Source organism: Sorex fumeus, unplaced genomic scaffold (genome assembly GCF_029834395.1).
Source record: "Sorex fumeus unplaced genomic scaffold, SorFum_2.1 ptg000072l, whole genome shotgun sequence".
Taxonomy (NCBI): Eukaryota; Metazoa; Chordata; class Mammalia; order Eulipotyphla; family Soricidae; genus Sorex; species Sorex fumeus.
In genome coordinates, this window is record NW_026606129.1 from 53,977,820 (window position 1) to 54,003,941 (window position 26,122).

At 51.7% G+C, this 26,122-nt stretch overlaps 1 protein-coding gene across 17 annotated transcripts in view; it reads left to right on the top strand.

The window, feature by feature from the left end:
* The window catches only part of CACNA1D (calcium voltage-gated channel subunit alpha1 D), a 339,546-nt gene that overhangs the window by 280,866 nt on the left and 32,558 nt on the right, over window positions 1-26,122 (top strand). For 5 of the 17 annotated variants that reach the window (XM_056129077.1, XM_056129070.1, XM_056129069.1 and 2 more), the window contains 11 exons: window positions 1,711-1,912; window positions 3,817-3,975; window positions 5,229-5,339; window positions 11,061-11,144; window positions 17,808-17,852; window positions 18,279-18,407; window positions 21,612-21,677; window positions 23,455-23,546; window positions 24,880-25,039; window positions 25,564-25,691; window positions 25,816-25,912. In XM_056129077.1, coding sequence (XP_055985052.1) covers window positions 1,711-1,912; window positions 3,817-3,975; window positions 5,229-5,339; window positions 11,061-11,144; window positions 17,808-17,852; window positions 18,279-18,407; window positions 21,612-21,677; window positions 23,455-23,546; window positions 24,880-25,039; window positions 25,564-25,691; window positions 25,816-25,912 — 1,273 coding nt within the window. Of the gene's footprint in view, window positions 1-1,710; window positions 1,913-3,816; window positions 3,976-5,228; window positions 5,340-10,558; window positions 10,643-11,060; window positions 11,145-17,807; window positions 17,853-18,278; window positions 18,408-21,611; window positions 21,678-23,454; window positions 23,547-24,879; window positions 25,040-25,563; window positions 25,692-25,815; window positions 25,913-26,122 lie in introns of all 17 variants that reach the window. The other 12 variants (XM_056129080.1, XM_056129067.1, XM_056129065.1 and 9 more) reach the window with 3 other exon arrangements.

Here is a 26,122-nt window from a genome sequence, read left to right on the forward strand (position 1 = left end):
AGACATGAACTACTGACTGGGAAACAACAGATACAGGTCAGCGATTAGTGGTCGATTGACAAGTTTATTCAGGGCAAGCAATGATTTATATAGCAGCAAGCGGAACGCAGTGTTTGTTGGATGAGGGCATATGGTACGGGGAGGCAAGGGGAAGATTAATGGTTGTGCGACAACTTACTGCTTCAGGGATCACAAATTCAGAGTCTTTAAGCTCTCTAAACAGAAACAAAGCTTATTCTCCTTAAAGGTTTCTTTTTTATTCTGTTTTAAACAGTAGCATTACATTTATATATATATATGTATATATATATATGTATATATAAAGTAAGTAAGTAAAGTAAAGGCCCTCCCGTTGATCATCGATTTGCTCGAGCAGGCCCAGTAACGTCTCCATATATACACACACACACATATATATATATATATATATATATATATATATATATATATATTTTAATGACTCACTGTGAGGTACAGTTACAGAGTTACAAACTTTAGTGCTTACGTTTCAGTCATACAATGATCGAGTATCCATCCCTCCACCAGTGCCCATTCTCCACCACCACCAATGTTCCCAGTATCCCTCCCACCACCCCCATCCCATCCCCACCCACCACCCCTGCCTCTGTGGCAGGCATATTATTTTCCTTAAAGGTTTCTAGAGGCAACCCACATCCCCACGGCCGGCCAATGGTAAAGTATTAATCTATACTATTCACTGGGAAGCGCTAGGTCCCCTGGCATCAGTCTATTGCCATTGGCTGGTCTTAGTATCCAAAGCTGTTGCCTCTAGGAACCCTGGAGGGATCTCACAGGTCAACCAGTTGAGGGGGGGCTCGGGAGCTGCTCCAGCAGGGACTCCAGAAAGCAGCCAAGAGTGTTCCCGGGATCCTCCGGGAGTAAAGGGGCAGCTGGAAGGAACATTTCTTATAGGACTTGGCCCAGCTGATGAAAGCAGTCTGGAGCGAGTGGCTAAGCTCTGCCTTGCCCAAGATTTGGCCTCCCAGGGGAACTCATCAAACTTGGAGCTTGTGGCTTGGAGGGTCAGGTTCCACTCCAGTTCTGCCCCGAGGATAGTGACCTTTGGTCTGTGAACTTCCAGACAAAGGCACTGTGGTCATGCCCACCTATCCCCGAGCCTATGTGTATGGCTGGCACCAGGCATCAAGGGGCGGGTACCAGAGAAGTATTGGATTGGCATCCAGATGGGGCTGCACTGAAGTTGGAGTGTGTAAAGTGTTTTCCCCTCTTCCTATTTGGAGTTCTCCTTGGCATCTGTTTAACTTCATGGCATATTTTAGTTTAGGGAACCTCTTTTTTCTTTGGAAAAAGTCTTTGCCACTATCTCTGGTTTTCGGTTCCTCCAGCATCTTGCAGCTGGTGCTCGCATCGTCTTGCCCTTGTCAGCAGGAGGCTTGTGGTGGGTCACAGTCAAATTTTGTGTTTTTCCGATCCTGAAAAACAGACCTTCAAGGAATAGATCCCAGGGGCTGGGCTGAAGCAAAAGGGCTGCTCTGAGAGCCTGGTGCGCAGGAGTGGGGGGCGGAGGACTATCTGTGAGTCTGACATTCAGTGTTCCCCGGGACCTGCAGCATGGGGGACACCCCCTCGGGGTGGGGTCCAGCAGGGTAGGGCTATGCAGGCTGCTGGGAGGGGAGGGGGCAGACAGTGCTCAGCAAGCAGTGCTCATTCGGCCCCTCTGCTCTGCAGGCTGCTGTATAAAGCCATCGATTCGAACGGAGAGAATGTCGGCCCCATCTACAACTACCGCGTGGAGATCTCCATCTTCTTCATCATCTATATCATCATCGTGGCTTTCTTCATGATGAACATCTTTGTGGGCTTTGTCATTGTCACCTTTCAGGAGCAGGGGGAGAAAGAGTATAAGAACTGTGAGCTGGACAAAAATCAGGTTAAAGTCACACACTGTTTGGGCCCTGCTCCTTCGAGGCAGAGAGGAAAGAGCCCCCAGCCCCCACCAGGGTGCCCTACCTGCTTGCCACAGGGCCTGACACTTGCTCCCAAACCAGACACTCCCAGCCAGCTGCGGTCCCTGCTGTGGAGCAGGGTTTTGCCCCCCTACCAGGATTCTTGGCCTCTGTGAAGCCCACCCTGGGCCTGAGGCCAAGGGCTCAGAGCATTGGGGACCGCCTACCCTACCAAGACCTGCTAATGACAGCTCAAAGTCATAGTGGGCCACGCAGCTGGACACTGGACACTCCTGCTGCCTCTGCTTAGGGGACAGCCTTGTCCGTCTTCAGTTTCAGCACTGTTGACCTTTTACCCAAATCATTCTAGTCTGTGATTGGGCTTGGGGGTTATTTTGGGAGGGTTTTTCTTTGACGGGGAGTCATACCCAGAAGTGCTCAGGGCTTACTCCTGGTTGGACTCAGGGTGGGATGCCGGGGATCAGAGTAGGGTTGTCTGTGTGAGAGGCAGGAGCTTTACCCGCCGTGCTGTGGCTCAGGCCCCCGTGGCTGTGCTTGGTAGGGCGTCTGTCAGCATCCTCTGCCCACCAGAGTCTCGTAGCAACAACCCCCAAATTCTCCAGCTGTTGCCACATTTCCCCCTCAGGGTGAGCGATGTTGTAGAGGAGGAAGTCCCTTGTCCCCTTGCCGAGAAAGTTTCAAGATTTGAACTGGAGACTGAGCGTGACACAGCCCACCCAGCTGGGACTGTGGGTGCAGCCTTCCTCCTCTCTCAGCACACCCCTTATCTCTCCATGAAGGCAACTCTGGGCTGTTTCTGAGGTTCTGCTCAGCCTGAGAAGACAGTCTGCGGTTCAGAGCCCCCATCCCCAGGCCCTCTCACAACGGCATCTGATAGTGGCACTGTGAGCCAATCACCTGCCTGCCTGGGCATCTTCAGGGGACGTGGTAGCAGCGGGGTGAGGTGGTTGGTCCTCATGGGGGTCACATGGGATGGGAGAGTGGGAGCTCTTCCCCCCTCCCCATTCTAAGGTGACCCTGCCCATGCCGTCTGTGACGTGAGACCCAGGCCTGGCCAGTTCTGCCCTCAGTGCCGAGGAAAGGAGTGACTCAGAGCCCCTGGCAGCCAGGCCACACTTGAGGCCTCTAGTAGACTGGTGAATGTGAATGTGAAGTGAATATGTGAGGTCTCTCAGAGTCAGGCCCTGGACCTGGGGGCCTGTCAGAAGCCAGAACCCAGACTTGCAGTGGGAGGTCCAGGGCCTGGACGCTGAGCCCGAGGCTCCCTCTGGGCCTGCTGCAAGGTAGACGTGGGTACCATGAGAGGGCAGCATGGCGCTCTGGCCAGGAATCAAACCCAGCTCAGTCCAGCCACCATTCCTGGCCATGGCCCTGGGTTCTTAGAGGAGCCCACCCCTGACTTGGCACCTGATGCCTCGGCTTCTGAGAGGTCTCGTATGTTCTCTCTGCAGCCTTGGAGAGATAGCGTAGCCTCTGCTTCCTGGGGCCGTCTGTGCCTTTCCCACTCGCCTTCCTTCCCCGGAGGGGTACCTGTGTAGGCAGAATGCCTGCAGCATCGGGGCTTGGGTGGGCCTGGGTCTTGCCACTGCTTCATCCCTGAGGGCTGAGGCAAGGTGGTGCCCAGCTATGGAATCAGCGTTTGGCTAAACGACATAGAATCAAATCAGAGACTCTACTGGCCCCCGGGGTTTCCTCTGCAGATGGGTGAGGCAGTGGCGTAGGTAGGTGGGTTCCCTTTGTCGAGGAGCTGTGGGGGTCGGGGTGGGGACCCCCCAGTTGGTTCCTGCCCTCCCCTGCTCCCCTCTGCATGCTCCTTCCACGGAGGCTCCTGCTCAGGGCCCCGCCTCGCTCTTTTCTGCTCTTGCAGCGCCAGTGTGTGGAATACGCCTTGAAGGCACGTCCCTTGCGGAGATACATCCCCAAAAACCCCTACCAGTACAAGTTCTGGTACGTGGTGAACTCCTCGCCTTTCGAATACATGATGTTTGTCCTCATCATGCTCAACACACTCTGCTTGGCCATGCAGGTAAAAATGGAGACAGCTGTGGGGATCCCATCCGGGCCTCTTCTACACAGCCCCACACCCCAAATACTGAGGGTGGAAAGCCATCCCGCACAAGAGCAGGAGTTTGATTTCCTCACCCATCTGGGCTTGCTTGCTCTCTTTTGGCCAGAGCCCTGTAACAGTGGCCAAGGTGCTTTGAATTCCACAGCCTTGTTTTTCTTTGCTGGTCAAAGGGGAAACCCAGCCTTCCTCCCTGAGAGGTAAGGAATAACTCAGTCATTGCATTATACTCTGCCAGTTTCTTTGTTCTGGGCCTGGTGTAATGTGAGATGCAAAGAGGAGATTTTCTTTTTCTTTTTTATTTTTTTTATGGGGGAATTTGGGCCCACTCAGCGGTGCTCTGGGCTTGTGCCTGGCTCAGTGCTCAGGGCTCACTCCTGGTGGGGCTCAGGGAAACTTTTGCAGCGATGGGACCAACTCAGGTTGATGGCGTCTGTCTCTCTGGCCCAGATTCTCTTTTCTGTTCTCTGGGTGCACTTAGTTTGGGAGGAGGCATCTTCCCCTTAAAGAAGTATTATCAGCTGCACAACAACCCATTTTGCTCATTTTGGGGGGCCAGGGACGCAGCTCCCTTCCATTGGCCAAGTGGGGCAGTATCAACCCCAAACACACCCAAGAGTGAGGCTATCTCCTGGGTATTTTATTGGGACTGGAAACAAAGACCAAATCTTAAACTAGTTTCCTTGCAGGCTTATAAGAACTAGAACAAATCAGATCAGCTCACGGTGCCATCTGAAAAGGAATCTAAAGCCAGCCCAGAATGAGTTTCCTGGCACTTAAGTTTAAATACTTTCTCTGCTTGAGAGGGACCATGGTCTACCTTGTCTTTAACCAAATGGCTTAACACGTACCCCTCTCAGAATGTACCCCCTATTCGAACCCTCCCTGTGTTTATAGACATAGGGTGGGTATTGCCTTGTGCCTAGGTCACTACCCAGGCTCCCAACCCTACCAACAGAAAGAATGACATCCTTTTATTTCACCCAGAGGAAACATGGGTCTTTCCCCTTCATTTCCCAATCATCCTCATCTTGTCCAGGCACCCCCGTGCTCTGTGCTGAGTTAATTGTGTGCTGCGGGATGCTGGGGCAGAGGTGCTGGCCCGGGAGGTGCCTCTGTGTCCAGGATAAGGTGGGGTGCATGCCGAGGGCCGCAGGGCCTTCTGCTCTGACCTTGGGATGGCCTCTGAGACTGTGCCTCTGCCTTCCTCACAGCACTATGAGCAGTCCAAGATGTTCAACGATGCCATGGACATTCTGAACATGGTCTTCACTGGGGTATTCACCGTCGAGATGGTTTTGAAAGTCATTGCATTTAAACCCAAGGTGAGTTGCAGAACCCACTTTGCAAAGTGTTGTTGAATCAGCCCTGAGCAGCCCTGCTTCCTGTTAGTCTTGCGTTACTGAGTTAGGCCAAATTGTTCTGCTGCTTAGCTGGGTTATCACCTGAGAACAGTAAAATCTGATTAGGGCATCTCTATTCACATAGGGAAATAAATCTGCAAACCCAAAACCTCACAAAAACAGTTCTGAGAAAACGAAGGGAGGAGAGAGTTGGGAATTTGTAAAATGGAGATTGTTTTGAAACCTGATTTTCTGTTTCTAGAAGAGCTGTCTTGGGGGAAAGTTGTCTTCTGACTTAAGCATGGGAGAAAATTTTTGAACTGAACTAATCAGAAAGGATCCAGCCCTGATTTTACTTTTTAGATTTCTAGCATCAAAGCATTAGTTTTGCTTGCTCTCTGACCACAGTACCTTTCTTGCCTTTTATGGAAAGTTCTAGCAGCTGCAAACCTCTCACAGTCCAAACCATCTCCCATCTGCTTAATTTAGAAAAATGTCACTGACTTTAAGACAAAACAAATCACAAAATTTGTTCATCCCTGTCAGAACGCCTAGCACATTCTCCCGCCGAGAGGAAGCAAATCCAGTTCCAACTGCTGCCAATGGCATATGGGAGAGAGAACAGCTTGCTTATGCATAGACCCCTGCTCAGGCTGAGCTGGAACCCCTACCTCTTCCTGCCGGCTCCAGCAAGTTATTTAACTGCTCTGTGCCTCAGTTTCCCTGCTCACAAAATGAGGGCACTAATAGTTCTATTTGATAGGGCGGGAGAAAGAAGCAAAGGCCCACTCTGTGTCCTCCCCTTGAAGAGTGCCTCTAACTGTGGCTTGCTACCCCAGGCCGTGCGCATGTCCGACCTGTACCAGGAGTATCCTCAATGAGCCCTCGAGAGAGGAGCAAATGCTGGCAGAGCTGTGGGATGTTCAGTCTTCAGATTCCCCTCTCGCAGAGCCCCAAACTCTGGGTTAGTGAAGGGCAGATTCAGTGACCCGGTTGTTCATTCATCTGTGTGTAAAGTATCTGACAGCATTATTTATTCATGAAATGATGGTTTCACATACTCCATACTTACATGGAATTCTAATTCAAAACTCTTCCTTCCTTTAATTTGGATTAATTTTGATGCAATCTTTATCAGATCTTTGTGGACCAAAAAGAAAAGACACTTGTAAGTGATCAGTTGGGGCGATTGCAGTGGGGTCAGATTTGGCACTTTATGCATGGCCAGATGTTATCTACTGTGACTTGTCCATATCTCCATTCGTAAGCATTTCCTCCCTTTCTCAGCGCATCTTAATTTCCTTTGAGATTTTGGTTTGCTTTCCTTCTCCTTTACTATTTCCCATATATTTGTCTGGACTGATGGATTAAAGTTGCAAAGCAAGAACAAGAAGAGTTCTTGAAAAATGCAACACAGACTCTATTTCTGGAACATTCCCCTGATCCCTGGCTGCACCCTTTCTCTTCCCTTGCCCCGTGATTAAGCTCTACTGTTTCTGAAAGCTTGTTCTAGGCTGAAAAGAAGGGACTCCTGTCTGTTTGTGTGCACGTGTATGTGTATGTGTGTGTGTGTGTGTGTGTGTGTGTGTGTGTGGTGTGCGCGCGCGTGTATTCACGGGCCATCACCCTGGTGCTGTGTAGCAAACTGCACCACACAGCGAGCTCTGCTGCCAAACCTGGCAGGGAGAGTTCAATGCGTGTGAACAGACTGGTGATAGGGCAAAGGGAAATGAGTGCTCGTTTATAATCAGTACTGATCAGAGTTTTAAAATGAGCTATTTCCTCCAGAAATTGTGCTGGTCTGTAGTTTCACTCCACAAGAGCTTTTCACAGCACCAGACAACTTCAGGTGACAAACTGAGAGAAACGTTGAAGCAGCTTCTCTACTCTTGAGGAACACTGGGACTGAGGGTGCCATCAAAGTCAGGGAGTATGGGGTCTTGTGTGGCTGGGCATCCAACGCAGTGGGAGAGAATTTATCCTCCCAGGAACAAGATTCTTAAAATTCTCTCTGCCTTCTTTTCAGCTCTGCTTCCCTGTTAACCTAATTCCCGGTGAGTGGGCTTTCACAAAAGTCCAGGAGGCCCCATCCCAGTCAGAGCTGTTGGGCCGAGGAGCTGCAGTGTGGGGTCTGTGGAGAGGAAACTCTAGGGACAGCTTCTCAGGGGCAAGTCCTTCCTCATCAGTCTCCTGTCAGGAAGCTCTTGGTCTGTTGTGAGGAACCGTGTACTAAGATTCCCCAGTGGCCTTCTCCACAGTGTGAGGCACACCTTCTAGGAAAACTCACTTGTGTCTCTGTCAGGAGAGATGAGGTTGTGCTGGTTCTGTAAAAACACAAAAAAGGGGAAAATACAGGAAGTGAAGCTCTCTATCGGTCTTTCTGGTAGGGCAGGTCAGAGGGCATTGTGCCAGTCTGCTAGTAAAACCAGCAGGTTCTAGGATTTCTTTTATATTTGAGGGGCCCTTGGAGAGAGAGCGCTTCTACAGCAGGGGGCCCCAGGAGTCAGTGTTCCATGAAAGCATCATTTCTACTCCAGATTGAAGGAGAGGATTCAAGGAGCTCTTTAGCTCTTAGCTTTGGGCTTCCAGTTTGGTCTATGAAGGCAGGGGTAGTCTCTGCTATTCGCCTACATTTGGTTCTGTTGCTAGCCGGTCAGTTGTTCGTCTCCATAAGCAGCAGTGTGAGGACTTTAGAAAGCAAATGTTCTTCAGTCTTGTGCCCCAGCTACTGCAGTTGCAGCAGGCAAGGAATGGGCCAGCTGCCCTTTTTTGTTCGGACCCTCCTTGAGGGAAGAAGCCGCATATACTCTTTATGGCCGGTACAGACATCTCGTGGCATTTGTGTCTGGCGTGTCCTCGGATTAACCTGATTTTCCTCCATTTGTCCATACAAGAGCCATGAACTTTGAGAAGGAAATCTAGGTATTAGATGTGGTATTTAGGCTGGGGAAGAAAATAGTCCAAAGGACTGTGGTGCTGGACCTACATACGAGAACCCTGAATGCATTCCTCCCACCCCCAGCACTACAGGGAACGATACCCCCCCACACACTCACACACAAACACACATATAAAAGGACAGACTATGAAGTAGGTTGTCTTCCTGCATGTGTCATACAGGGATCTGTATGTCTATGTGTCTGCAGAGATCTATGTGTCTACATAAATGATCCGAGTTGGTGTAAGGAGACTCCTTCAGTTGACTTGTCTGAGGAGTAAGAGAAAAGTCTGGAAAGGGTCTGTAATGGAAGGTAGTTGGTGAGTGTCTTTTAAGAGGAGGAAGGGAGTGAAAAATGAGTCAGAAATCATGGTAATCTGGGTGGGAAATCTTCACATTATTTAAAATGAAATTTAAATTTAAAAGAAAAATTCAGCCCAGAGCACTAGTCAGTTCACCACTGCCCCATCTGGCTTGGAGTGGGGGTTGCTAGGTAATCCCCCCACCCCAATTTTACTTCCTGGGTTATCACAGGCAGAGTGCTGGGCCTGCACCGGATCTGAGTTTATGTGATCTGACACTTCAAAGCACCTTCTGTTCACACTCTTGACTCTGCCTTAAGTACCCTGTTAGAAGTAGCCTGCCTTCTTTTTCTTTGTTTTTTTTTTTAAATATATATACATGTATATGATTCGAGCTTAAAATTTTATTTCCCAAAAATGTTCTGAGTCTTTAAGGATACCGGTGATGGGCAGGGTCACTGGCCTCACAACCAGAAGCTCCTGTGCACAGTGCTCCCCAGCTCAGAGGCAGGAGACAGTAGCCTCCCCCACCCCACCCCCCACTGGGCACCGAGGATACAGCATAGGCAGTGAGGTACTTCCTGCCTTCAAGTGAATGTAGTTCTAAGTGTAGGGATGCTTTGCTCATATCGTCCCAAGATAGAGTCCTGGTAAAGCATGAGGGGGCAACACTGGAAAGCCTGTAGGGGGCAGGGGCAGGGGAACATACCAAGCACATGCCATTACCAGGCTCCAGGCTCTGAGCTGGACCATCTTGGTGAGGACGGGGCGGAGTCGCCACTCAGTCCCCCTGCTCGGAGGCTTCGGGGTGGCAGATGCCTGCAGACAGAGGGCCATGTTTAGTCATCAGGATGGAAGAGAGGGTGGAGGTGACGGGATGCTTCAAGACGGTGCAGGGGCTCAGCAGAACCTGGGCACCTAGAGCCGAAAGGGCATGGGTCAGTGACAAGGCATCAGGATGATGGGAAGAGCCTGGTGGGGTGTGTGTTTGTTTTGTAGGGACCATTCCCCGCAGTATCAGGGCTGGAACTCGGGCTCCTGCCTAAACACTCTCCCTGTCTCTCTCTGCGAGTCCTGACAGGGTGTCTGAGAGATGAGAAGGATCCTTAAAGGGTGGTGACAGAATGCGAGCCGCGTGGAGGGAGGGAAGTGTGGCAGTCTGGGGCATCTCTTGAGGTCAGCGGGCACCTTTTGGCATCCTCTTCCTTCGTCAGGGCCCCCTAAGCCCCAAGAAAGGCCTGCCTCAGCTCCACACACGCCCTCACCCCAGCCGCAATTCAGCCTCTCTGCTGGCTCTGCCCCATGGGCCTATAAGCACCAGAGTCCCTGGGAACCCTGGCCTGTGTCAGTCACACACATGCATGCCCGGTCACCTCCTCTGTGATCCTTCTCATTGGACCAAGAGGAGGCAGATCACGGATTGGTGTTAGAGTGCAGAGAAGGGGTATTCAGTCACAGTGCTCTTCTTCCAGGGAGAGAAGGCAGCAGGGTGGTTGGAGAGTGCGCTCTCCTCTGCTCAGCTCCCAGATGCTTTGGGGGAGGCCTTGGGTCATTACCCCAGCACAGGGCAGAGTGGCCCGACGGTTCTCTCTAGCCCAAGGAGATTCTGTTCAATGTGGAGCTGCTGAGTGCGGAGTTTGCTTGGTGTGTGCCCGTGTGTGTGTCTCTGTGTGTGTGACCCCGTGTGCCATTGTCCCCATGTGTGTGTGCCCGTGTGTGTGTGCGTGTGTGCACCCCTTCCCCCCATGCATGTGCCCCTTGCCCTTCTACATCCCTTCCCACCAGGGACAGTCTGGTGGCTCCCTTTGGCTCTCTCGCCCCCTCTCCCCTACACCCCCCACACACACACCTGCCTGCCATGGTGCCCAGGTGCTGCGGGGCCTCGGCGGGGCTCCCTGCAGTCCACGTGGCACGCCATCCCTACCTGCTCATCGACATGTGCCCCCGCCTGCTCTGTGCAGGGGTATTTTAGTGACGCCTGGAACACGTTTGACTCTCTCATCGTAATCGGCAGCATTATAGACGTGGCCCTCAGCGAAGCCGACGTGAGTATGTGCCCGCGTGGCCGCCGCTCTTGTTCTCCCTCTGTCTGTGCACCTGCTGCTCCTGCCCCCGCACTGCCGCCACCTGGACAAGTCACAGAGCCCAGAGTCTCAGCCAGTCCACAGCCAGGGATTTCCTCAGGAGAGCAGAGGCAAGGAGGCTGCAGAGAGGGGGAGCCTCTGTAGGGGGCCAAGCCCCCAGCCGCAGCAGCCAGCAGAGGCTCCGGCTGCCCCTCCTCACTCTCAGAAGCGGCCCCCAAAGTGCCGTGTCTCTGCCACGTGTGTTCCAGGGAGGATTATCAAGTGGCCGGGTGGCATCAGGCCAAAGTGTTCCCCCTCGATAACACTGTCCTTTTCTTCTTTTTTTTTTTATTTCCTGTCGTGCTTCTTCTCTGTGGCTTCTGAATGCTTGCCCTAACAGCACTATTTCACTGATGCATGGAACACTTTTGATGCCTTAATTGTTGTTGGTAGCGTCGTTGATATTGCTATAACTGAAGTGAATGTAAGTAGCCAACTTTGTGTCCTATGATGTTCATTGTTTGCCTTAAGTCTGACTTAGAGGAGACAAGGGCCCCACCCCTCCCCCTCTCTTCCCTTGAGAAACTCAGGTACACGTGGCTTCTGAAGAACCTTGTGACAACCCTTTCCTGCTACCCCCAGTCCCTTCCCCACCAGTACACAAGGGAGGTCACTAGCCCACCATCTGCCGGGCCCAAAAACGTTATTTGAGCAGAAAGCCTTGTTCAAGAGGTCAGGCTGGGGGCCTGTTGGGTGGGTTTGTACACACCACCACTCTGAGCTGAGGGATCTTGCCAGGCCACGTGCTTGCTTTGTGCCTCGTGTTTTTACAGCTATCAGGTGGAGTTCTGTAGTATGTCCTCTGAAGACGCAGGACAGGGAGCCTCTTGGTGGCTGCTGCGGAGTCCACGGGTGACCCGGGGAATCCTCTGAGGCCCAGCTCCCTGGCAGGAGAGGCAGAGCCTGGCACAGCTTGGAAAGGAGTGTCTACATCCCTGGTCCAGTGATCCACTGCACCGTTTGATGGGGAGTAGACAAGTGTCTAGGCAGCAGCATACTTGGGAAGCCCCCCTTTGGAGTGCCCCACTTTCAGGGGCTGGAGAAGGGACAGCTGATCTCTCTCTCTGGCTGCTCCGGGGGTTGAGTCGTGCCCAGACCACAGGAGCTTGAGGCAGGTAGGAGAGGCTCTGCCCACCTCATCTGTACTCCCCCTACTTCATCAGGCAGTTTTAGAGGGTGTTGGGGGACACTGCTGGCCTTTTGCAGTGTGCCAGAAGCCCTAAGTAATCCTCCTCCACGCCTGCACGCCTGCCACGGCAGCATCACATGCTCCATCCTGGGCCCCAGAAGCAGGTGCAGAACAGGACCGTGAACCTACATGTGCCCCCGGGCTGGTTCCGAAGAGCTGCTCAGCCCAGGAGTCCTATACTCCTCCCCCAGTGCAGATGTGGGGTACTCCTGTGTCAAATGGGGTGGGCATGAGCCATAATGGCCTTTCCTGCCCTTTAGAGTTATAGGGACTAGGCAATCAGAGGAATGTTTACTTTATTGTTATTATTATTGTTGTTGTTAAAGCTTGCTTTTAAAAAAAAACAGGAGTTTGAAAACTATTACGCTATATCATCATAAGTGTAGATTTTTCACCTAACAATAAATTCAAGAGACTCGAACATATGATGGTATTCATGAAAGGCAGATTTAAATCTCAGAGCACCCAGATTCATGCCCAAGGCAGTGCAAAAGTTCTATTTTCCTAGAAGTTCTATTTTCCTAGAAGGTAGATTTTCCTAGACCCAGTATGCTTAGCCCCTGGCCTCCGCTAAGCCCAGACTTGTGTCAGTTCTCCTATATGTGAACGATGCCATTTGTCATGTGTGAATTTTGCTTGCTTATGAGATCATCAATGCTGGTGGAAGCAGGCAGGGCCCTCTGGGACTGCCCAAGCATCCCTCCCAAGTTCCTTGCCAGACATCTGCCCATCCAGCCCTCTCACCTCAGATAGCTCTGGCTGCCAGCATCAGAGTATCACTGCTGGCAGGGTGGCCTGGGCCGTCTGCAGGTCTGAGATCTCTGGGCGGGAGGGGAAATCACAGCCCGCCACTGCCCCTGCAGCTCGCCTGGCTGCACCCAGTGCTTGGAGGGCTGCAGCGGGCAGGGACGAACTCCCAAGGTGTGTTCACCAAGCTAAGCTTGCTAACACCTCCCTGGTCTGCTGGGGGGGGGGGGGGGGTGCGGCACTGCAACCTCAGCAACGGTGCTCAGCTCCCCTGCCCCTTGCCAGCGCCTGTGCCCATGGCTCTGTCTCACTCCTCACCTCTCAGCCTCATCCTGCTCCACCTGGCAACAGCCACCAAAGCCACGGAGCCACCAAGCTCACACTTTGATGTTGGGGCAGCTGGGCAGAAGAGGGTTTCAGTAAGCCCACTCCTGGCTCCACTCAGACGCCAGAGCACGCAGGGAACATACTGTCTCCTCATTGTCAGTGGCCTTTCTCTGGTCAGCGGAAGCCTGGGATTGAAGCCCTAACCCCCTGTGCCCAACCCCCGCAGGTGGTAATGCTTACTCCTGAGGGGCTGGTAGAATGATTTCCATAGTTCCGTGCTGGGTGCAGGGGAGAGGGAGTACAGTAAAGTGCCTTTTCAGGACTGGAGGGATAGTACAGCGTGTGGGGCATTTGCCTTGCATGCAGCCGACCGGGGTTCTATTCCCAGCATCCCATATAGTCCCCAGGAGTAATTCCTGAGTGCAAAGCCAGGAGTAACCCCTCTGCATTGCCATGTGTGACCCAAGAAGAAAAAAAAAAGAACCTTTTCATGTATCCTCTCACTGGACCCAGGTTTACTGGACACCCACAAGTCACAGGCCACAAGGATAAAAGAGAAGGGGTATCCTTCACCCCCGATGGTGTGATTGTCTGAGTGAAACCACTGATTTCTGTGCCCCCCCCCCACCACACACACACACACACACACACACACACACACACACACACAGAGCTGAGTCCCAGGGGAATAGGGCACATTACACCCTGGGGTGGGGAGTCTTGTTCCCTGAGCTCCTGGATCAGCTGTGCATGACACTCTTGGTCCATCGTTGGCTGGTTTTAGCTGCCTTTATATATTTTTTTTTCCTTTTTGCAATATTTAGCTTGCTGTACTCTCTCCCCCAACTTCTGATAATTGTTCTTTTCCATTACCTAATTGATTTTCATGTTGGTTTTATTTTTAGAAAATTGTAGCGGCAAGTATATATAAACATATATACGGTGAAGTCGATGTTAAAGCAAAAGCACTTTAGAGACTTGTTTTTGGCTTCCCCACCTCTTTGGTTTTCACTGAGTTCCAAGGATGTGCTGTTGCTCGTGGTCATCTGAACTGTTTCCTGCCCCATGTGTCATATCTCCAGCCCAGGGGTTGTGCCAGCCCACCTCCCCAAGCCAAACTCAGTTCTGTGATTTTGGGGGGTTTTGTTTTGTTTGTGGGTTTTTTTGTTTTGTTTTGTTTTGTTTGAGCCACACCCAGCTGTTCTCGGGGCTTACTCCTGCTCCTGGCAGGCTCAGGAGATCACATGGGATGCTGGGGATTGAACCTAGGTCGGTTACGTGCAAGGCAAACACCCTACCTACTGTACGATTGCTCCGGCCCCACAGCTCTGTGATTTACTGCTGTGATCTCCAAGAATGAATGATTTAATCTGAAGATGAGAAATGGAGCCTGACATTTGGGTTCTTTTGTAGAAACACTTTGGATGGCCCTTTCCACGGCCCTGCCTGCATGCTCACCCTCCTTCTCCCTCACTCCCGCTCTGCCCACTGGCTCTCACGGGGTTGTATAGCTCTCTGGGACTCCTTCCCATTCAGTTCTAATAGCATCAAGCTACTGAGGTGCCAGGCGATGGCTGGCAGGCCCACTTTTATTCTCTTTTGGATGCCTTGTTTGCTCCTGGCATGGTGAAATGGCCCAACACCCTATTTGTCCTGAGCAAGGAGCAGTTGTCGCTGACAGTCTTTTCCCATTATCCTTATGGGGGGGGGGGGGGGAATGGGGCAGGGCACAAACGCAGAAGGTGTAGCCTGACCCCTTGGTTGCACTTGGGAAATTGAGGACACCCCTGTCCTGTAGTTGTGGGTGGTCCATCATGAAACTTGGCCTGTTGAGGATAAGGCACCTGCTGCAGAGGTCATCCGATGCAAGCTCCAAGCTGTCCTTGGAATCTCCTGAACACAGAGCAGCCCCAGCCCCAGGGGTGGGGGTCCTTCCCAGGAGCATGGTCACCCCATGCTGGGCCCTGGAAGGGGGCAGAGCATCAGCTCCCTCTGTTCCCTCTGCCCCGCCCCTCCTAGCTCCTTCTGTTTTCAAACCTCTTCCTGTAGGGAAGCCGGGGATGGCATCTCCTCTCTGCCGCCATCTGAGTCGTGAACCTTCATCAACTCCCAAAGGACCCATGCTCAGTCGTGGTCCCACTCCCGGCTTTTCCCTGGCTGAGGAGCTCTCAGCTTCAGCAGCAAATTGCCCACACTGGGCACACGCCCACCAGTGGGACTGGGTGAGATGCACCCCGGGCCAGCAGAGTTTGTGGGAAACCCCTGAGCCTGCCCTTCTCATCAGGCCTTCATCCTCACTGGCCTTTCAGTTTATTTGGAAGACATCTGGGCAACCTGCACTGTCCCCCTGAACTGCCAGCGACAGCCTCCCCTGCAGCAGGACCCTCCCCCATGTGGCATGGGGCTGGGGGTGTCCAGGCTGCCCCCGTCTTGTGTGTGTGGTTTGCTCTTCTTCCTATCCTGCATGCGGCACTGCCTGCTCCCACCCACCCTGCTGCGTGTCTCCCCCCTCTTGGTTTTTTTCCGACTAAGGGGTACCCAGGGTTTCAGGTACTTGTCCAGATTTTGTCTCACTTCAAGGACAGCCCTGAGCAAGAGTTGCGCTGGCTGAAGTCAGGTCGTGGCTGATTGCCCCTCATTGCCCCGGAAGGCATGTCAGACACATCTCAGGGCAGAAACATGGAGGGCAGCATGTCGTGATCACAACGAGTCCTTCCTTGGCCCAGCCCGAGGCCTCTTCATTATCCTGCAGGGCCCCGGACAACACTCTGTGGGCTCAGGAGGGTTCCCCTATGTACAGGCTCACGCTCATCCATTCACATAATCACACACTCACACACACTCACACCCACACATGCATTCACATAATCACACATACTCACATACATTCACACACTCATACTCACATTCTTACACACTCATCCATTCATATAATCACACACACACTAATATTCACACACACACATTCACACACAATCATTCACACACTCACTTTACACACATTCACACACTCACATCACACACATACTCACATACTCGCATTCACACCTCCACTCACACTCCCATCCTCATACACTCACCTTCTTACATTTACACACTCATAAACTCATGCCCATAAACTCATAAACTCATAAATTCATTCATACACACATACATTTATACACACATATATACTCTCACATACTCATTGTCAAACACGTTATTGAACACACTGACACACACTCATACCCTCTCACACACCCACACTCTTATATTCACTTTTACACACTCACATTCTCACACATCTTCTCACAATCACACACACACAAGCTCAACTCTCTCTCTCTCTCTTGCACATACGCTGCCACACTCACACTCATTCCCAGACTCACCTCACACAAACACGCTCACATTCACACACATATGCTCATGTGCACACACTCATACACACACACTCAGCGCCTGGCCCCTGCTCTTAGCTCTCATACCAGTGGTGTGGGTGCCCATCAGCATTTTGGAAAGAGAACTCTCTGTCAGTCTTGAGTTCCAAACCCTCCATTGTCCTTTCAAGGAGATGCTTACTTGAGCTGTTACAGAAGATACTGCATATAGACCCCCCACCCCAGACCTATTGGGGTCTATATTCTGAGCCTCCCAGGTGAAGCTGAGGCCCCTTCAACCCCCTCCCAGCCCACCCCACCCGAGCTGCTGGTTCTGGATTCATAGTCACATCGCTGAAGCTGCAGCAATCCAATCTTCCCCGATTCCTGAATCTGCATGGAGTTCCTGTGTGGTCTCAGGAGGCAGCCAGCTGCGGGAGGGTGGGGATCTGGGGATGAAAGGCATAGGGCTGCGAACAGATTCCCTTCCCTTCACCCCCTGCGCCTCCAGGAGGAGAACCTGAAGAGTCCAGCCCGCCCTGTGGGAGGCAGTTCTGGTGCCTGGTGGCCCAGTTCTGCAGGATAGATGACAGGCGCCACCACCAAAGAGAGGAGGGCCATGGCCCTTTCCTGGCACCGCCCTCAGCACTTAGATGCTTCCTGACATTGTTTGTCTACAGGTTCTGTGCACCCTCTTAAACACAAATGGTTGAGCATCAAAAGGGGTCAGCCACGCTGGGCACAGAGTGGAGTGGGCCGGCTCCCCACTCCTGGGGCCTCGCTGCAGTCCGAGGGGATCCCACAGAGGAGGCCTCGGCTCTGGACCCAGGGGACCAGAGACCAGCCATATCTTGGGCCTGGTGGACCTGCTGGTGTTCCGGACAAGCTGACCCTCCGCGGCTTCCTCTGAGAATCCCCAGAGCAGTGCTTTCCCTCTCTGACGCATCTCAACTGTGGTGGGGCCTTGAGCCTGTTGGGACACACAATACACTGCCATGAGCACACGGCCCAGCAAAGAGGGTCCCCCCACACAGAGGGGCCCTCCCAGAGGGGTCCAGTAAAGAGGAGAGTCCCTCATAAAGATTCTGTACAGAATAGGGGTCCACAGAGTAGGGAAGTCCCACCTAGAAGGGGGCAGGCATGACCTGCTACTGAGCAGCTCGTTCCTGACAACTGTCACTCTTCTGATTCTCCTGGAAGAAGCAGCACCCCCCTGCACCTCTGACCGGGTAACAGCTGATCCTGGTCTGGGAGGGGAGTGAGACAGTGTTGGATATGGGGGACGGCTGCCCGTCCCTCAGTCCCATCCCACCATGCCCCTGCCACTGGGCTGGGAGGCAGCCCTGGTGGTGTCCTCAGACACAAACCAGGCTGGGGTTTGCTAACGGCGGGAGGGGCCGTCCCCCTGAGCCCCCGCTCCCTTTCCCCGTTCATTAACGCCTTTTCCATCTTTGATTTCTTAAAGCCAACTGAAAGTGAGAATGTCCCTGTCCCAACCGCTACACCTGGGGTAAGATCAGTGACTCGTCCCCAGGGGCCGGGCCTTCTTGGTTTATTGGGCCATGCTGAGTGTCCCCGCCCCCCTCGTCGTCGTCCTGTATTCTCCATGATTGTCCTTGCAGAGCTGTGTCCGCGGTGTCTTGTACTCATCATGTGTCCAATCCTCTTGACCAGCCCAGCATTCTCCCTAACACACTAGGCCACGCGGACATGCATGTACTGTGTGGACAGTTTTCCAAGGCCTGTGTTGTTTCGCATGTAACTGTTCCTTTGCATATCATGCTTCTTAAGACCAAAAAAAAAAAGGCCCTTAGAAACACATTTTTTTTTCAATTCTTACTCCTGTCACCTTTGTTTGCATCTATTGCTGTGTTTTCTGAAAGTGTTGCATGTTCTACTTTCCACTGGGTTTGACCTCTCCATGATAACCCTTCAGAACTCTGAAGAGAGCAATAGAATCTCCATCACCTTTTTCCGTCTTTTCCGAGTCATGCGATTGGTGAAGCTTCTCAGCAGGGGCGAAGGCATCCGAACCCTGCTGTGGACTTTCATTAAGTCCTTTCAGGTAAGAGTCGCACCACCACGGGCTTCTCCTTGTGTCTTTGAAGCATATATTAGGGGTTTTGCCCTCTCGAGGTAGGTGCAAGCTCCCTTTGGCACAGTCACAGGGACCCACTAAGCTACTGGAGACTGGGGGATGCTGGAGAGACCTGTCCGAGCGTTCTTTGGAAAATGACTTGCTTAAAGCGGGAAAGAAGGCAGTAAAGACTCACTGGAAATCTCTGCTGCATTCCCCAGACAGGCAAGGGCTCCAAGTCCCTTGTTCCCTCCCAGGATGCAATGGCATATGATGACATCTGAGAGAATAAGAAGCCTGAGGGGGTCCCAGAAGCCTGGCAGCCTCCTGTGGGGCTGATGTCTTTTCCAAGGCTTCTGAAATCTTGTCCCTTGGTGGGTGTGGATGTACCTCAGGAACCCCCTCAAGCCCCCACCAGAGTCAGCACACACCATAGGTCATGGGCTCGTGTGGGTCCTGGAGAGGCGAAATAGTTGGGGTCCTTAGGGCATAAGCCAGATCAGACCTGTCATTTCTGATACTGCCGGCTGGTGCTTCCTCATTCTAGTATGTTTCTGAACACTACCCAGTTTCTCCAGAACTTCCTGCTACCTCACCCTGCTAAGTCTGGTCTCTTGGATAAATTCTCAGGCAGGAAGGGTACAAGTATAGATTTTACAAAGGGGTACTAGGGGTGGGTAGATAGTACAGAGGGTGGGAAACTTGCTTTGCACCGAGATTCAATCCCTGGCACCACTTATGGTCCCCCAAGACTCGCCAAGAGTAATCCCTAAGTGCAAAGTCAGGAATAAGCCCTGAGCATCATTAGATAATGACCCTCCCCCCCACACACACACATCCGAGTCAAACAAAAGGTGCACTTATACTAGAATTAGAAAGCAAATAACTTTTTTTACTAGACCCATATTTTAATTTTTTTTATTGAATCCTCCGCCCCTCTCGGAGAGCCCAGCAAGCTACCGAGAGTATTCGATATGCCAGACACAGTAACAACAAAGTCTCCAATGGAGACGTTACTGGGCCCGCTCGAGCAAATCGAGAAAAAGGGGAAAAATTTATTGAATCATTGTGAGATGGACCCTTACAAAGGTGTTTATGATTAGGTTTCAGTTATACAGTGTTCCAACACCGATCCCTCCACGAGTGTGCATTTCCCAGAATCAGTGTCCCCAGTTTCCCTCCCATCACCAACTCCCCAGCCTGCCTCTATGGCAGGTACTTTTCTTCTGACTGTCTGTCTGTCTGTCTGTCTGTCTGTCTCTCTCTCTTTCTAGTTCTCTTTCTCTCTCTCTCTCTCTCTCTCTCTCTCTCTCTCTCTCTCTCTCTCTCTCTCTCTCTCTCCCTTGTTCTTGCTCTCTCTTTTTGGACATTGTGGTTTGCAATACAGATACTGAAAAGTTATCAGCTATATTCCTTTACCCACTTTTAACCCTCAGCTCTTGTCCAGAATGATCATTCCGAGCTATTATTGTTATACTGGTCCCTTCTCTATCTTACCTACCCTCTTCCCCCCCCACACACTTGTGGTTAATTTCAACCATTGATCAATCTTCCTGGCCCCTGTTTTCCCTGGCCATGGATATTAGACTTCGACTATATATATATTTTTATATCCCACAAATGAATGCACTCATTCTATATCTGTCCCTCTCCTTCTGACTCATTTCACTCAACATGATACTTTCCCTGTTCATCCATTTATAGCCCTGTATCTTAAAATTCATGAGTCATAAATGTTCTTTTGAACACATGAAACTTTCCAAGACAAGAAAACGCTCAGTTGTCCCCTCCTGCGCATAGGTAACCCATGTTAATCCAGGTTAAGTGTTTTTTTCCACTGTGAGTAGGAATCTTATTTGTTGTTGTTGTTGCTGTGCCACACCCAGTGGTCCTCACGGCTTATTCCTGGCTCTGAGCTCAGGGATCACTCCCAGCATATCTCAAGGGGCCATATGTTGTGTCGAGGATCAAACCCTGGTCAACTGCTTACAGCATCCTCCACACTGTACCATCTTTCCAGTTCGATGGGTAGGGATCTTTTTAACAGGTAAAAAGCAAAAGAAATAGAATTTGGTGCGAAATTCTCAGCGCCGACACACAGAAGGGAAGGGCCAGAGTCTGTTGGGGAACGTTGCAGAAATGGTGGTGCAGGAGGAGAGAGCAGCCTGGTCTGGGCTGTGGCATGAAATCCTAAGTGAGCTGTAATAGAAACCACCAATGCTTGAGAATGAGCAAAAACACAGAATGGATTCGAGTTATAACGATGTGCCTCATGGCTGTTAAAGAAACAGCTCAACTTTTTCCCTGTAAAGACAGTCATGTCACAGAGCAGTGAGACATAAATCTGAGAAGTGGTGCCACAAAAGTTTTTCGTGGCTCCGAGAGCTGGGAGGAAAGTGAATCCAGTCCGCTAAGGGACACTGGTCTGCCAGCTCCAGCGTGAGGCAGAAACCTTTCACTCCACTGGCTTTCTGAGCCCTTTTCTTGGACAGGAAAGAGGGTGCTGCTTTAAGCGCATGTGCAGGGTGGTCCCCAGGCATGTGTCATGCACACGTGCCGGGAGGACAAGTAGTGAAGGACCAGAGCTCAGCCCAGATGTTTGTATCTGATGTTCCTAAGGGGAAGCGGGACTTAACCACCAGCTGGTTGGCTGCTTCCTTTCTCTAGTCCATCCCTACCTCCAGGCCTCCAGGCATCTTTCAGAAAGTATATATTTTAAGACACATGTCCTCCTTTCTTCAGCAACTTCCAAAAAGTGGTTCTTCCCAATTGGCCTGTTAATTCCACTGATTCCAGCTGGTTTTTTGGGGGGCAGGGGGGGGGAACATGGGGGAATCCCTTTGCAACCTGGTCTACACTGGCCCCTCCCACCCACCCCAACATTCCCACAAAAGAAGATGGGCTCAATGTCAGTGCCCAGTGTGTTGGAGTGGTTTCAATGACAGCACAAAGAAGTCCCCATGATGAACTTAAGCATTATCTGGAGAGTAGGAGTTTCAGCTGACCCTGCTTCGGGGGAGCACCTTGTTAGCCACTGAAGTCCTCGTGCTGCACTTCAGAAAGTCCTTCCTCTCAGTGTCCTTTCAATATGGAAAGAAAAAGAAGTGTGTGACCCCATGTGGGTCTATTGGTCTTTCCCCCAGCAGCCCAGGGGCAAGAGGCCGGCCTGAGCACAGACTTCCTCTATTTCAGGCACTCCCGTATGTGGCCCTCCTCATAGCTATGCTGTTCTTCATCTACGCGGTCATCGGCATGCAGGTAAGCCCTAGCCACCTGTCTCCCGGGCTCCCCTCTCCCGGGAGCTACAGAGTTGGCCGGCAGAATAAGGGAAAGCCGAGGGCCAGCAAACCCCACGCTGTGGCTGAGGAGGAGCTGGAGGGGAGAAAGCTGCACACTAGAGGAGGGAACAGCCGGGGACAGAAGCGAGAGCCAGACTCAGCTGTGCAAGGAGGGACCCCTGTCTTCCAGGGAACTGGGCTGCGTGGCACTTCCCACCCCCATGCTGAATCTCTGGGCCATCAACCAACTGAACCCCACACCCTTCTCTACCCCTCACCCCTGGCCAGTGTTAGCACCAGGAAATGCCGTAGCCTGCCAAAAGCTGTCCTTGTCCTAGTTTCTGTGCTGACGGTGCTAGAATGATCGTGATACAAAAGTCTGATTATGTTCTGAAAAGATGCAACTTATCGTCACCGAAATCCTCGCTTGAAATGAGCTCCTTGCAGACACGATGGCTGGCTCGAGCCAGGGTCTTTCTCAGTGGGACCCCTTTGACTAGAAGAAGCATGAGGGCAGGGAGGCAGCTCAGAGGGGCAGCACAGAAGACCGGAGACTGTGCTTCTGATCTTTAAACACCAACACCGTCTGCTGGTCAGAGCCTCAGTGGCACTATGCTCTCTCAGCCTGAACAGCCCAGGGAGGAAAAAAACAAAAGAAATAATAACATAAGTAAATAGAAATAAAAAAAAGTCAACACAATGGCAGGCCTTCTATGGCTTTGGCCAAGGGGCTTAGGGCTTCAACAGCTTCATTCAGAGTCCGCTCAGGACAGAGCAGAGGCTCTTTGGAGGAGATGCACGTGCAGAGCCACCCTAGCACTGGGCCTGGCTGCATGTCCCGACTCTCAGAGGTTCCCCGCAGACCCCCAGGAATCAGATAATGGAATTATGAACAGGCACGAGCACCCTTGAGCACCTGGAACGCTGCCACCCAGGGTGCGCCGTGCGGGAAGCGCAGGTTATCTATAACCTGTGTGTTCCACCCGCCTCCGTCTCTGAGAACCACCGGCTGCAGCCACTTCCTCCCTCTCAGCATCACTCTCCTCAGTGGCGTCTGCTTCTTTAAGTCCCACAAATGGTTCGCTCGTGCCTGGCCTTTCAGCCAAAGTCCCCCTCTATCCTCCAGTCCACAAGCCCCTGCCTCATGCCCACCACCTTGGTCCTGTTCTGCTGGGGCACTCTCGGTCCTGCCATGGCCTCAAGCATCACTGCAGCTTTCTCTCAGCTCCTTTGCTGGATGTATGGTCTCTCCACCATCCTCGTCACGTGCCAGGTTTAGCCCTGCTCTGAAAGCCGTTCCTGCCCATGGACCTGCTCTGCATCCCTGCTCTCTAGCTGAAACATCCCTGTTCTCAGCAGGCGGGACTGTGGTCTGGTCACCTTGTGCGCCTCCCCCACAAGAGGGGATGAACTAGGGGAGGTGAGCATGGGCCTGACACAGGCTTCCGCACAGTCACCACCAAGCCAGATCATCTTGAGTCAAAAGATAGAGGGAGCTCGGCAGGCTGAGCACATGCTGTGCATGTGGCAGGCCCCGGTTCAATCCCCAGCACAGCAGGACTGACCCACAAGCACTGCCACGTGTGGCCCCAAAACAAAAACAAAAGAAAAAGTGCCAGGTGCAGTGAGAACACCCTAAGTAGGGGTGGATTGAATCTGAGCTTGTTCCAAATTCCCACATGCACTGAATTGGGTGGGGGGCGGGGGGTTGTTCTTGTCTTGACTTCACATGTATTCCTAATAATCTCTCCACCTAGATGTTTGGGAAAGTTGCCATGAGAGATAACAACCAGATCAACAGAAACAACAATTTCCAGACATTTCCTCAGGCGGTGCTGCTGTTGTTCAGGTGACTGGGTCTGGCAGGGCCCCTCTGGGTGCCCCCACCACAGAGGACCCCTGTTACTTATGCAGTGTGGTTTCTCCCAGGGGCTTTATATTCCTAAAAAGAGGCCCCAGATTTCTGGTCACTGAATTGAAGCTGCTGTGGCCATTCAGGTTGTGGAAGGCTCTGGCTTCTTGGTTTGGGGGATGAGGGGAGTCTCCTAAGGTCACTGCGATAGTGATAGGATGTGTGGAAGCGCTTATGCCTGGGGGCCTGGACATCAAGGCAGAGTTAGTGTGAACATCTGCACTGCCCAGGTGACCGGTGTCCCGTGAGTGTGTGGGATCACATTTCACAGGACCATTTCTAACCTCAGTTCACTCACTTTGCAAGCAGAGTACCTTACCGTGAGAGAATTTTCTGGAGAGCTTACCGGTCATTTCTCGGAACTCTAGTAATTGGCTAGCAAGTCATTTGCAAATTAGATCATGTCCAGCTCTCTGCTCTCCACAAAATTGAACAGGGGGTTGAATCTAATTGTCAGATGTCAGGTGACTAAAAAATAGGAACCGTCAAAAAGGAATAAACTTTTTTTTTTAAGTAACTAGACACAAAAGTGAGGAGTGTCCATGTTAATAAAAAGAATGGATGTGCTCAGATGAAATGATTGCTATCACTACCGGGAGTTGTGGAGGGCCTTCACAAATTATTAGACTTAGAAGTACGAAGCTTAGGTTTTTGAAATGGCTTTTCTCCAAATTATCCAGGTTCTGCTTCACATAGGAGGCAAAGTTTTTCAGTTGTTCAGGAAAAAAATCTTCAGGAGACAAATGAGAAATAATGTGGGGTCAGGGGTCAAGGGGATTCAGGTACATCAGTGACATTAAGGAACAATAGTGCTAAATATCCAAACCACAGACTCAACAACACTGGAATCAGGAGACCCAAACTTCAACAGCTGAACCTATAAAGGTTCCTGTCAAGAGGGCAGGCCGAGGTGGGGGGAGGGGGGGCAGGAAGCTCTTGCTTCCGGGAGCTGGGTTTTGTAGTCTCTGGGTCTTGGCCATTGATGGGATTACATGGCTCCATGGGGTCAGTTGGTGGGTGTGACCCCTGCCTACTGGAAGATGGAGGATCTGTGTGGAGGATACTCAGCCCCGATCCGAGCAGGCTTGGAGATCTCAGCCCCAGGACTCGCATGCCTTTGTTCCTCTGCCAGTACCTTCATGCGTGTGGAGAGTGGTCTCAGCATGGTTGTGGCTTTAATAAAATAAAATTTAATAAAGAATTCTTCAAGGCTGAAGTCCCAAATTTCTCTTTCCCATCCTCACGCCCTTTCTTTGCTTGATCTGGAAAGATGTGCCACGGGGGAGGCCTGGCAGGAAATCATGCTGGCCTGCCTCCCTGGGAAGCTGTGTGACCCCGAGTCTGACTACAACCCGGGGGAGGAGTATACATGTGGCAGCAACTTCGCCATTGTCTACTTCATCAGTTTCTACATGCTGTGCGCATTTCTGGTGAGTGAGGAGAGGGGAACCGTTGCGTGTCACGGCTGGGTCCACACCAGAGAAGCTCTCCAATAAAGCATAGTGGGGTGTGTCAGGCTGTTGAGGGCCCTGGGCATCCCTGGACAGTGGGAAGCATCTATAATGGCTGCCTCAGGGGCAGTGAGAAGTACTTTGATGCTCACTCAGGGACTCAGGGGAACCACTATCCCAGCTTCATGGGGTTGCTGGTGCCTCTGGGAGAAGTTCAAAGCCAACACACATAGCAGTAACTTAAAAGAATGAGTTGATTGGTGGCAATGGGATTATAAAACCACAACACACTTCAAAAGGCTGGGTAGCATCTTCCCTGCCTTCCTACTGTGTGCCAAAGCCCGGTGGACAGCAAGAAACCACCAATTTTTTGGTTTCCAGAAGGAGACTTTTCACAGCCTTTCTTAGAGAAACAAGTTCATATCTTTGATGAGCATGTCTGAGGGTCTGACCCAATGCATCCTGCCGCAGCCTAAGCTCTCTCCTTCCGATTTGCTTTTCAGATCATCAACCTGTTCGTGGCTGTCATCATGGACAATTTCGATTACCTGACCCGGGACTGGTCTATTCTGGGGCCTCACCATCTAGACGAATTCAAAAGAATATGGTCGGAATATGACCCCGAAGCAAAGTAGGTTGCAGAGGGACCCCCACCCCCCATTCATGTGGACTGTTGCCAGAAAGTTGGCTTCTTGTGTTTATCAAAGGTGGGAGGACTGGCATGCACTGGCCCTCATGCTGGGCTCTGTCTCTAGGGGACGGATCAAGCACCTGGACGTGGTCACTCTGCTCCGCCGCATCCAGCCGCCTCTTGGCTTTGGGAAACTATGCCCACATAGAGTAGCCTGCAAGGTAAGTGCCTCAGTTGCCTATCCAATGGCCTGTCTTGCCAGGGCCCCCTGAGTCTTTAAGTAGCACTGGGTCCAGACTCTCAGGTCCTGGGACACAGGAATGAGGAAGAAGCGATTCCTCTTCTTGAGCATGCACTAGTGAGTAACTCTTGGCACCATCGGGGCACCTGAGAGAGGAAGGGGCTTAGGGAAATTGTCACTGGGTGGATGG